General features: G+C 37.8%; 1 protein-coding gene across 1 annotated transcript in view; it reads right to left on the minus strand.

Moving 5' to 3' along the window:
- The window catches only part of CCDC170 (coiled-coil domain containing 170), a 33,978-nt gene that overhangs the window by 11,013 nt on the left and 9,767 nt on the right, over positions 1 to 13,198 (minus strand). Inside the window, exons 4-7 of the mRNA XM_039707772.1 lie at positions 12,773 to 13,029; positions 9,013 to 9,157; positions 7,089 to 7,274; positions 453 to 770 (exon numbers count right to left, since the gene is read on the minus strand). Of these exons, the coding sequence (XP_039563706.1) occupies positions 453 to 770; positions 7,089 to 7,274; positions 9,013 to 9,157; positions 12,773 to 13,029 (906 nt within the window). The remainder of the gene's footprint in view (positions 1 to 452; positions 771 to 7,088; positions 7,275 to 9,012; positions 9,158 to 12,772; positions 13,030 to 13,198) is intronic.

The raw sequence follows: 13,198 nt of genomic DNA on the forward strand, positions 1-13,198 counted from the left end.
TAGGTGCAGGTTTTGAGGACTGGAGGGAAAGAAGTTGCCTGTGGTAACTCATCAATTATATCTGCTTTGAGGAAGAAGTAAGTTCTTGAAGTCACCATTGTAGCAGCAAATCCATACTTGTTCACAGGTTTTACTAAATCATGGCAAGCAAACAGCCACCTTTGATGTCTGCTGGCACAGAAACCAAATTTCAATGTTGTAAGTGAAAGACCATTCCAAGTCTTTTCTTCTTAACATCATCTATTATTAATTTAATTTCTGAACTCTTCCTGCTTAGCAAAACATAGATGCTTTTCCCCTATTACCTTAAATCAATAGACAACAAATTAAAGGTTTCTGCAATTCCAAAACCTAAACAGAAGGAACCAACACTCTACCAGATGAATAAAATGAAACAGAACCCAAAGAGAATAAATACATACATTGGGCAAGTGCAGTAGTTGCTGACTTACTATTTCTTTATTCTCCTCTTTGCAATTTATTTCTTGGATCCTCTCCAATATGGCCTTCTCAGAAGGTTTAACTATTGCAGATCCACAGCTGAGCAGGGTAGCAATTTCTTCTTTAAAAGCCTCTAAAGATCTCTGAGCAGTCCTGGCCTCTTCTCTGCTACTCTTCAAGCTTGCATCTAACTCACTGGAAGATTTCTTCAGATTGTGCAGCTCCTGCTTTGAGGTGTCCAAAGCTCTCTGGTTAACAGCCAGGCTCTCTTGGAGGTTTCTGATCTCCATCTCTAAACTCTGCCTCTTTATTATAGCACTGTCAAGATCCTAAAGTGCATGAAAAATTAAACAAGGTTTTTAAAATCAGTTATAAACTCTCTCCACACACAAATTAAGGAATAACTCAGGAGCAGGTACTGCAGACAGAGAAACTAGGACCCATATTCCTCATATTTGCTTGGCATCAGGGTCTCACAGGTGAACTGCCACTGAAATTGATGAAGACCTTAAGTCTGCTGTAATCACACTAAAGCCTAACCTCTTACATTGGTTTGCAAAGAGGAATACATAAATAAAATTTTCAGATGAATGAAATCAATTTTTTTTATTGTAAAACTATTGAAATCTTACTTTTCCATCTAGACAATATAGTCTGAAAAAGATGCATCACAGTGAAAAGCAGTGAAAAAGATCACAAATAAAGCCAAAGTACTACAGCCGAGAGGGGAAAGGGTAGGATAGAATATCTCAGTTGGAAGGGACCTGCAGTGATGATCAACTGCCTGAAAATTCAAAGCTGACCAAAACCACAGACACAAACTCACTGAATATGGTGAAAAGAGGTGATCTCTGAGATCAGTTTATCTGACAAAAGTTTATGCAACAAAAATTCCTGAGATTATTTATTCACAGAAATGAGAAGGGTGGGACCAGGCAAATCAAGGCTTGGTGGGGAAAGAATAAAACATAGCCAAGACGTATGTATCTGTATCAGCTGTATATAAATATTGACCTAACAGGTCAGAGCAGACAGAGAGAATTGGGCATCCTGACCCATGACACCAAAACAAATAATGACAGAAAAAATAAAGAAAAATAGCCCTCTAAACATAAAGGGCTATTTGTGTCTCTCCTTTCCCCACAATACCAATATTAAGAGTGTTTACACATACAAGAAAAATATGTGCAGCAAGACCAACTAAAAGTACAGCAAAGACTAGGTCTTCATTTCGCAGGGCATTTTCTGTTTGGGAAGAACAAATGGGAAAGAATATTATTCCACACATGATACAAAATTACTACAGAGGACAGAATATTTACAGAGAGGGATTGTATTCTTCCGGAGGTCTCAGTGGTAAGTAAGTGGACTGATATGAGCTAAGACTGTGCACACTGGAGGTAGAGAACTGTTCCTAGAGCAGTTATGAATATGGTGATTACTCAAGGGTCTCTCAGGGTCTGTGTGTGCTTGCAGTGGAGCACAGCATGTCATTTGTATTAATGGAATGCCTGCCAATCAAGCAGTTAAATCTGGGAGCATTTCTGTAGATCTGCAGGGAGGGTGGCCAAAACAAAGGAGTTTGCAAGGCACTTTCAGAAAATAAAATATAAAAATATGGTACTAAAAATACTAAAATTTTTAACAGCAGTGAAAAGGCAAACATGCAAAAACATAAATAAAAACAACCCCTGTCATTTAGGAAATTATTTGTTGTTACACATTTCTGAAGTAATTTTAGAATTGTTTTAGAAACAAATGTTGGCCTGATTCCTTGCCAATTTCTCTTTTTTATTCTAGACAAGTCCTATTAATAGAAAATTCCCACCTGTGCTCAGAACTACATTATAGTAATTACAGCAAAGAATAAAGAGTCATTTATTTCAATTACAGTTTTCAGCAGTGTGTATTTTTCCTTTCAGAAAGGCAGTGCTAAAATGGCTTGCCAGTACCAGGGAGCTCACCTAATCACCATCTTGTTAAATTGTGAACATCTGAAAACAAACATCGTTTATTAAAAATATCAAGGTCTAAAATAAAGAAGCACAAGCCACCAAAGTGTGGCTGGGAAACTGCCTGGCAGAAAAGGACCTGGGGGTGCTGGTCAGCAGCAGCTGAACATGAGCCAGCTGTGCCCAAGAAGGCCGATGGCATCCCAGCCTGGATCAGCAATGGTGTGGCCAGCAGGAGCAGGGCAGGGATTGTTCCCCTGTACTCAGGACTGGTGAGGCCACACCTTGAGTCCTGTGGTTTGTTTTGGGCCCCTCACTACAGGAAGGATATTGAGGTGCTCTGGTTGCCAGAGAAGGGCAATGGAGCTGGTGAAGGGTCTGGAGCACAAGTGTGATGAGGAGGATCTGGAGGAGCTGGGGCTGTTTAAACTGGAGGAGGATCAAGGGAGACCTTATCACTCCCTACAACTGCCTGAAAGGAGGCTGGAGACAGGTGGGGGTCGATTTCTTCTCCCATTTAAAAAACATAGGAAATGGCCTTGAATTATGGCAGGGGAGGTTTAGAATGGATATTAGGAAAATATTCTTCATCAAAAGGGCTATGAAGCACTGAACAGGCTACCCAGAGATTGGTGGAATCACCACCCCTGGAGGCATCTGAAAGACATGCAGACAGGATACTTAGGGACATGGTTTAGTGGTGGGTTTGGCAGTGCTGGGTTAACAGTTGGACTCCATGAACTTACAGGTCTTTTCCAATCCATGATTCTACTAATACTGACACCCCAATCAGCAGCATGCTCTCAATAGACTAAATTCAACTACATATACAAAAAAGAGCCCACATTACATTAAAAGTAATAATAAGGTATTAAAAGAATGCAGGTATTATCCAGATCAATTCTTACACTGGCTGCACCTCCAGTTACTACTGTTATACCATAAGGATTGTAAACTACTTTGCTCTTATCTCCTGTCTTCTCAAATGATTCAATCTGGAAATATCTGTGATGCCTGCTGAAACCTGTCTCTAATATGTATTTTGTTAACATCTTATAAACAAAACAAAAAAAAAAATCCAGGTTCTGAGAAACTCATTCTTGTTTTTATCTGTGGGGACAAGAAAAACCTAAAATCATTTGGCTGTCTCTCCTACAATCTAAGTATTTGGGTATATTCAAAATGTAGCCATGTTTCTCAAGTTCAGTGAAATTTCTTAAATAAGGTTTTCATATTTTAATGAACTCTTTTCATAAAATTGATTTATTTTAATATGTTTATATTGATTAGAAACCACTTAGATCTATTTTGTTCATTAACATAACAATATAAGCCAATATTGAATACTGAAGAGTATTTTCTTGGTTAATTTTGCATCAGTAGTAAATGCAGAGGTATTTGTATTAATTAAAATTGCTTGATTACATTTCAAGTATGTTCTTTAAAGATTTGTACAGTATACATCTTTGCAAAACAAATGTTTAAAATAACACTTCAGAGGGAAATCACAAATATTTCCAGGTTGAACCATCAGCAAAGATGTGAAACAGAACAAAACAGTTAACTAGTTCTTGTGGTTCATCTGTGGCAATGCTGTATTTAAATTAATATGGAAGAATATATACATCCTCTTCTATATCTTAGATAAATACCATAGAGGAATTTATTAAATATTAAAAAGAAACTTTCTTAGGGTAAATAAGACATTTTAGAGGACCTATAGACACTCTCAAAGAATGTTATAATTCTCTAAGTATGATTATCATAATCAGTAATCACTCTCTGGAAATAGGGAAAGAAAGTTCAGGTATTCTGATTCTCAGTCTAGAAATCTGGGCAGGATTTTAAAGTTGTTTTTCATCAAATGCAAATTTGATATCCAATGCAGCCATAATAAAGGTATGCACAATATTTACAGATTTCTAAAAGCAAAATCTTGCAATATTCTATCAGAAACATGATAAATCCAGAAATAAATAGAATAATATATTCAGAAATAAATAAAAAGAACAGATTAGGGGGGAAAAAAACCAGCTTCTTGAATTGCTTTTTTTTACTTTTATTAGTTTCAGGAATTACTGACTTTTATTCTTTGCTGCTTGATATTGTCATGCAGTGAGACTGAGAGGGGAACAGGTAAAATGATTTTTCACTTGTTAATATTCCTCAAATAGAGTCCAGCTAACTGCAACAAATATTCAATTATTAAACAAGCCAAAGAATATTTTACATATATTAACCTTAAAATGTAATTAACTGGCTTTCATTTTATTTAGTAAGAATTTTTGAATACTGCCTCCTAGGACATTAAAAAAAAAAAGAACCTGATCAAGAGAAGGAATTCATAAAATTCCTAAGGAATGGGAGTGGAGAACTACCTGGCAACTAAAACAGGCAATTATTCAGAAGGGTGGCAGAGAACAGTGTGGTTGCCAAATCTTGACAGAACAGTGTGATGGTCTCTATACACTTAGGGAGAATTTTAAGAGAAAACTGGGGGAAATGGGCTGCCATCTCCATCTGTAGTACTGAAGATGGCCAAAATGTTTGGCCCTGAGAGCTGCTGGCACACGCAGGCAGAGTCACTTGTACTCAGCCTTTGCTGGGTGAATTCAGCTACAGGCAGTTCCATTAATTAAGTCCAGGAAACAGCCCAGAAACACACAGCCAAGTATGAGTCCTCTGGCACAGGAGCAGTATGGATTCCTGCTTCTCACCTTGACAGGGGAACATGTCACAACACATGCAGCTCCTTCCATGTGCTTAAACTGTGCAGCATGAGGTACATGGTGAAGTCAGACTGACTTGTGCCACTGGTGCCCCTCCTGTAACCAAGCCAGACACCCACCAAGGCAACAGAGGATCCCACACTAAATACGTGAGGACTTAAAGCACTTTTTGCTTTTGCTTTCTTTTTCAACACTGAACTTCTTTGTATGCTTTTGTGAACACAAAACCTTCTCAACAGATTTACTCAGCGGCTGCAAATGTGAGTTGCTAAACTGAAATTGCACTGGAGGAATCTGCAGCCTCTGTGCAGATGGGGCTTTTCAAAGGCAATGCTTTTGAAAGGCAATACTAATAACAGATATTTCTGCAAAATTGGTTAAATAAATTATGTATTTGGCACATGTAAAATAACGATAGGAAAATATTTTTCAGAAAATAGCTCAACTTGGTAAATGTTTTGGCAGTTGGAGCAAACTTGAAAAACAAGCCACAAATGGAGCCCTGATCTTGGTTTAAAACATCTCCTAATTCTGGCTTACTGAGAAAACTACACTGTTCTTCCTCACACACCTGTGTTTGAAGTGAAGCATGAAAACAAAATGTTCTCAAAAAGGACCTGTTTAAATTTTTGATGCAGGCTCTCTCCCAGTTCTATTGAGTCTTAGAAAATTGTACACAGCTTGGTAAGAACTATTTTCGGCAGTAAAAAAAAATTTATTACCCTTGTGGTACTTACATTTATCTTCCCCACAAATTCTTTCTTTTCCAGAGCAGGCTGCCAGCTATTTCTCATCTCCTAAGTATTTTGCTTACAACCAAATCAGAACACTATATCCTTCAAAGTGTATGGTGGGTGTCTCTTCTTCAGGAAAAGAGGAATGTCAGGGGTGGGGAAAATGCTGTATTACTTCGGAAAACTCACTTGTACCAGATTGTCTTTATGTTAAAAATTCCTACAAACTCAATCACACACAACTCAGCTACGTATTTGGCAGTCTAAGTTTCTTCTCTTATTTTCTCACGTTCTGGCCATCAGCTTTAACTGCACTGTTTCACCTGCAGAAGAACTTCATACTGGCTTCACTAAACTGCTTCCTTTCCACAGACACCACCCAAAGGGCAAAGCAATATGGAAAATTGCTACAGAAATGCACTTTGTTCATCCATCTTTTGAAATAGATGAACTCTTAATGGCGAGTTCTCCTGGAGCAATTCAATCCTTAAATCACATCCTTTTCCTTCACAAATCATAGCTAAGTGGATTTGGAATGCTTGACTTACAACTTAACTTACATTTCTCATCTGACCATGCTTCCTGCTGCACAGATTTCCTCTAAGGCTTCCCAACAGGGAAACTTCTTGCTTTCCTGCAAGAGCCATCCTATTGCTACAACTTTTGGGCTATGAGTCAATGGTTATGAAATACAGATTTATAAGGCAGTGAAAAGATAATCTAGTGTGTATGGAAGCCAAAACACTTAACCTGCCAGTGCTTTAAGAGAAAGAATAGTGTCCAATCAATTCCTTTCAATTTTTCATTAGAATTTTTGTAAAACTGAGTCTAAAAATTCTCATAAAACTGGCAGTGTCAAATAAATATTGTTTTAAAAAGCATTTTTTCACCACTTCATACTTGTGCCTCAGATATTAACAATATACACATTCATTTATTTACATGTTTGTGCAAGCACAAAGGTTACAACCCTACAAAGAAAGCAAAAACAGACATTTGCAAACAGCATTGAAAGCCATCAACTCTACCTCAGATGCATTTTACAAAATGTTATTGTTTAATCTTCATATCTTACTTTCAAAAAGTTGAAAATAACCTTAGAAAAATGTCATTTTTAGGAAAGACCCTAACCAACATAATGTTTTCTCATGCAATTCCTATTGAAAATTAATTTGAAATTTCAAGAAAACATTTGAAAACCAGATAAGCATACACACCATGCAATTATGTACCTTACTAAGTTTTTCCATGTCTTGGTAGTATCCTGCTGCCTTTTTCTGCTCCTTGGCCACTTCTGAAACTAGTCTCATGATAGTTTCTCTGTTAGCTTTAGAGTCCATCTCATGGCCATTCACAGCTTCTTGAAGAGCAACAACCTGGTCTTTTAATGTCACATTTTCTTTACATATGTTAGAGACCTTGAGAAATAAATCAAATATTAGTAGCTTCTTGAAAGCTCTTAAAAATTAAAAATATTCATCCCAGTTATACCTTCTCCTAATCAAGCCAATAAAAACTCAATGTTTCTGGTGACCCCTAGGTCAGACTTATAATTGCACTCCACTGCTTCTTTAGAAAAAGAGTAGAAAGAGAGTTAAAATCATAGAATTATAGTCTCACTATAAATCCCCACCTTAGCTAAATGTGATTCAGATCTGCTCCCACACAGGCTTTATGATGTATTGAACAGGTGGAGAGCTTCTGCTGCTGCATATCTGTGCTTGACATGAGGCAGGTTAGAAGGCAGACCATGCAGCTCCTTCATGTGAAAAGCAAACCATTCCAGCCTGGCTTTTTAAGATGTGAGCCTTTCATTTGGAACAAGAAAGCTGCAATTCATGCTCAAATCTGTGTAAGCACCAGAGGTTTGAGCTATAAACAGATATTTATGTTTATAAGCACATTCAAGGACAGGGCCAAATACCTGGTGTGCTGCCGTTATGAGCAGCCAACACCTTGGAAAAAGGAGTCCTTTCCAGGAGGATTCTAGGGTTGTTTTGGTACACTATGCTATTTCCAATCAGTGCAATAGATGAATGTGGGCACTTCAAAGAGTGAGCAAAAAATGTACCCTGATTCCTGCTGGCAAGACATTTGTTAGGACTAAAACAGATCAATTCTGTCTTAAATAAAACCATAATGTGGAAAAGAAACTAAATAGATGTGCCAAGACCCCAGAAAAACTAGTTGCTATGGTTTCCTAAGGCAAAGCTTTCAGCACAAATTAGATTTCCCAACTAGATTTATTACTACTTTGTTAAAACACATGAAAATATGTTTTTTAAAGCTCTAGGTATTAACTTATTAATTATTAAAGCATGCAAGAGTGCATCTTGCATGACAACTTTTTTTAGAGCATCGATTAAAATTACAATGTGCTTGCAATATTATGTAATATTATGAGGGCGTACACTCACTGTGATACATACCTAGATAATCTTGATTTATTAAGACTGTAATCTTACAATGACATGAACATAATGAAATAGAATTTCCCCAAATATCTATTGTGCTCCAAAGTGAAGAAAAATAGAGATCAAAGAGTGGACAGAAGATGAGTCAAATTAATAAAATTAGAATAAAATTACTTTCAGCAGCATTGATAGTTGTTAAAAGAATATACAAACAACTTTCTTTTCCTAAATGGAAACTTAGGTTTTGGAACTTCAGAAGTATTCTGAAGAGAAATTATAAATTTTTAAGTTTCAGAAACACCACAAAGTTATTTACAGCATTTCATTACAGGACACAGAAAAGGTTGTTTTAGGGCATGCCATTTCAGATGTTTGTATTTAATGGTATGTCAGCTCAAAATAAGAGATAAGATCTAGTGCTACAGTTTACACATCACCTGTTGACCCCCACATTAATGTTTTAAGGAAAGCTTTTAACCAAGTCTCTAATCAGGACTGTATATGGGAACTGCAGGCTGATAAATTATTTATGCAGATAAGATCAGACTGAGTTCACTGAGGCATATTAGTCTTCAGCACCTTTGAAAATTAGCCCAGTAGGAAAAAAAATCTGTCTTTAAATGATAGCACTGTCTGCAAACCATAATTAAATACAAAGATCTCTATTATTTGCTTTACTTCTGTGACAACTAAATATTTTTCTGTTAAATCACTGTAGAGAAACATTTGCCTACACAATCACCTTTGATGTTAAATGTTCTTGTGGTTTCTCTTTTTCTCTGATGTCTATGTCCAAGAATCCAGAAAGATGTGTAAGGAGCTCTTCATAGTTTTTGCTGATTTTAGAAGCTTGAGTCATGTTTTCTTCATACTCATTCAAATATTTACTAATCAGACAGAGAAAAATATACACATCAGGATGAATGCTCCCTGAGAAAGAACTCTAGGCAAAATGCATTGCTGCAAGACCATTGCTAGTTTCTGCATACCATCAAATGAATTTTAAAAGTTACATTTAATTCTCTATATCTGTTATGTAATGCATATAACTTTTGCTGTTGCCTTATGTGTAAACATTTCTTCATCATTGCTTTTGATTAACACAAAAAAACTTTCTGTGATCCCAATCTCATTCTCAGCATAAATTCTAATAAAACACAAAAACTAAGTGTCATGAATAAATAGTGCCCTCAAGATACTACAAGGAGAAAATGCAAGCAAACCTTAGAAAAAGTAAGTGGGGGGAGAAGGTGATCAACTCTTAGCAAAAACATGAGAAAAGCACTTCACATTCTCTCTCTGTAAAGAAGCTGACAGAGATGATCAACAAACTTCAAGTAAAGAGAAGCCTTTCTGGACCAATGGAAGTGTAAGGCATCCAGAGTACCCATGAAGGGAAGTCCACCAGCAGAAGCAGAGATGGGAGACACTACTTTGCTGTGCAGTGCTCTGAAACACTACTCATGAAAGGGATGCATTTAAAAAGACAGCATCTAGGGGCTACCACAAAGATATTAAGAAAAGGGAGCTTTTTGCCAGGAATTTCATCACAATTTTGTCTTCAATTTCACTCAACAGGTGCTTATCACGCAGATGCATATCCCACATTAAACCTGCTCAGCCTTAAGAGCAGATGTCAGTTTGTAAAGACTCTACAAGAACAACCAACCAAATAAATTAACAGTGAGTTTAATACAAATGTGGTTATTTTCTTCCCCTTGCCAGGAACAAAGATGGGTCCAGCAAACAAGAACCACCACAGTCTGATTTGGTAGGAAACACAGAAAAAGATCTTGCTCATGGTGCTGAAACACACATCACTTATGAAAAACTACAAACAAACAGGTTAGCAAAACCAGCCAACCAACCAGAGCTCAAAACAACCACCAGTGTAATCCAAATGCCAACTCCAGCACCTCTCAGTTACACCCACGAGTGAGGTCCGTAGTGGAAGAGTGCAAGACCTGGTAGGTTGGTAGTGGTAAATTTGCAAGACAAGCTTTCATTTGAAAAATAAGGTTCTTTCTAAAGCAAGTTCTTCACTCTAGAATAAATCAAGACCTGAGATGTAACCAAATGAGTGTCTAGAGCAAATATTTTATTGAAACTCATTTGCTTATCAGAGCATAACCCTATTCTCAGTTTTTAAGGTGTGTCCAGCAGTCATTGCTGGACTCATTCTTTTCTATGTCTGATTTCTTCCTCTCCCAGCTGTTAATCAAACAGAGCATCATTCCATAACCAAAGAGACTCCAATGGGAGATGCAAACACAGTATGTTGAATGATTATAAATCAGTAAGCAAAACAGTCCATGAAAAGATTTAACACATAACCTTAGGAGGGAGAGCAGCACAGCTACTGAAAATGCTGCAAAGTGAAAGAGAGTGACAGAATAACAGAGAGGAATGGAAAACATCTATTGCTGCTCTGGACACAGTGAGGGCAGTTCCACACAGTGCTGCACAGCACACACCGTGAGCCAAAAGGGCTCTGCCTTCTGCAGCAGACACTGTCCCTCAGAGCACAAGAACCCTCACAGCTTCCTCACCTCTGGGCACCTTCCTTTCCTCCGCAGCCCCAGCAAAACTAAACCATGAGATGATTGCTGCACTGTTGTTGTGAGGAGGGATATATCAGAGGTGAAAAGGTATTAAGCTCAGACATGCCATAAAAGCATGCCTATATGTCAGAATATTATATAAGATTGACCACCCACAACTGTTCTATGGCTCTAAAAACCTGAGGTATCCACTAACAAAACCATGCCTGCTGCTAAAAATAAAAAATCTGAAGTACAAAGCACTCATTTGATAACTTTACGAATAATCTAATTACTTGCAGTAGGGCCATAGAGGTGTGAGCACATAGAAAATAGGCAATCAGGTACAAAAAAGTAGAACACAGCTTTTTCACAGTTTTGCTAGCTCTTCAGAACTAATGAGCAAAGAGAAGGGAAGGAAAAAGAAGAAGAAAAAAGCTTTTGACAGTTCACACTCTAAAAATACCATGGCAATCGACATGTTGAGTAGAAAAGCACCATTTTCGATAGGAGAGGTGCACATCCTGGGAGCCAATCAGAGAATTCACCAAACGTTTCTTACTGTATCTGCAAGATATAGAATGCAAATGTGCGCTTCATGCATGCTGGCTTGCTCTTCCCTCTCATTAGTGGTTTTAAGTGAAAATCTTTTTTGAACACCTAATTAGGACCAGTCATGTGCCAGGCACTACCAGGGTGGCCAGAATAAGTGACTGAAGTTCACTGAGTTTACACATTGGTTAGTGTGAAATGACACATGTAAACATTAGCTGAGGACAACAAAAAGCTTTGGAAGCAAACACTGCATGTTCATGAGCAACCCGACATGTTTGTTCCTTCCAAATTAGCAGAGCCACTATCCCTGTATCTCCTCCCTTTTGCCAGAAACCCAGTGGCACACTCCAGGTGCACAGTGAACCAGAGCTGGGATTGGTAGAGGTGGAAATCAAGCTTTTTTTTTTGCTCACTTCTCTCTTGGAGCAATCCCCTGGTCCTGACCACCACACATCAGCACAAACAGAACTGATTACACAAGTATTGTATGCCAAAGAGAGCAGCCAGGACTGCTCTGGGAGTGACAGCAGAGATTTATTCCCATAAAATTGATTGTATCACTATAATTGCAGGCAAGTATGACACACAGTATTCCAGAAGTTTTCTCCCATGTGAGTTAGGCAAGAAAATGGGATAGGAGGTTTTTCTTCCCTTTTCTTCTTCTTCTTTTTTTTTTTCCCCTACCAGAAACAGCATTCTAAAGAATCTTAACAGCCATTATGTAAAACTGCACTCTCCAGGCAGGGCTTTTGGCAAATCAGCTGCTAATAAACAAGTGCACTGTAATGGTTTTCTCTAAGTTTTAAAATTACTTAATTAATCACTTTTAATGCATAAAACCTGGCAGAGATGTGCCAAACACTCATTTGGGAAAGACAGGTGTCTGGTAAACACTCACCTTGCTCTGGTAAACATTCACTCCTTCTCTAGACAGTATTGATAGAGTCACAGATATTAGTCTGATAATGGGCAGAAAAATCTGTTTTAAAATTCCAGGTGTCTACTAATGGGACTGACTGATTTTGGAATTTAAGAGCTCGGAATCTTTTCATACCAATCAATTTTGCTACGAGTCTCCATCCTACAGACACGAAACATGAGCAATTATGTAGAACTGACATATCAGTGCTCTGATACACTATGCTAAGAACAGTACAGTTAAAGGATACTATATTTTATAAGTTCAATGCATTTCACCTTCAAAGTACAAAACCTTCAAACCTCTAAGTATTGACTACCAACTCAAAACTAAATTCAAATTTCAACACCTTCCACACACTCAGGCACTGTAACAGAATTCAGAGCTGCAATAAAGTCTATCCACCTACTTACTTCTCTATATTGACAAATGTACCATTGTCTCATCCCACCCAAAAAAAGCAGTTTCTTATCTCACATGACTCTTACTTAAGTTCTGCACTTTTCTCATGAAGCTCCTCCTTCAGCTCCAAATTTTCCTTGCATGCCACCTGCGCTGCCAGCTCAGCCTGGGTTTTAGAAGCGGCGAGCACGCACAGCTCTTCCTCCATCTCCTGGATTCGTGTTTGCAAAGACAGGAGGCGGGACGTCAGTCTAGCCTCGTTTTCCTTATAGCTTTCAGCTTCAGCCTTCAGCTCTTGAAAAGAAGCTTCTTTAGAGATCATGCTCGACCTGAGTTTAAGAAGCTATAGATAGAAAAGGAGACAATTAATGAAGAATGGTTTTCCCAGCCTGAAATAACATGACTGTATTACAAACTTAGTAATGTGAAAAGAAACACATTTCTATCACTACAGGACTGAGTAGAGGAACACGAATTTACTTTCATATGACTAGGAAAAAGAAATTGAAGAG

The sequence above is a fragment of the Passer montanus genome, unplaced genomic scaffold (genome assembly GCF_014805655.1).
Source record: "Passer montanus isolate IOZ18808 unplaced genomic scaffold, ASM1480565v1 scaffold2, whole genome shotgun sequence".
Lineage (NCBI taxonomy): Eukaryota > Metazoa > Chordata > Aves > Passeriformes > Passeridae > Passer > Passer montanus.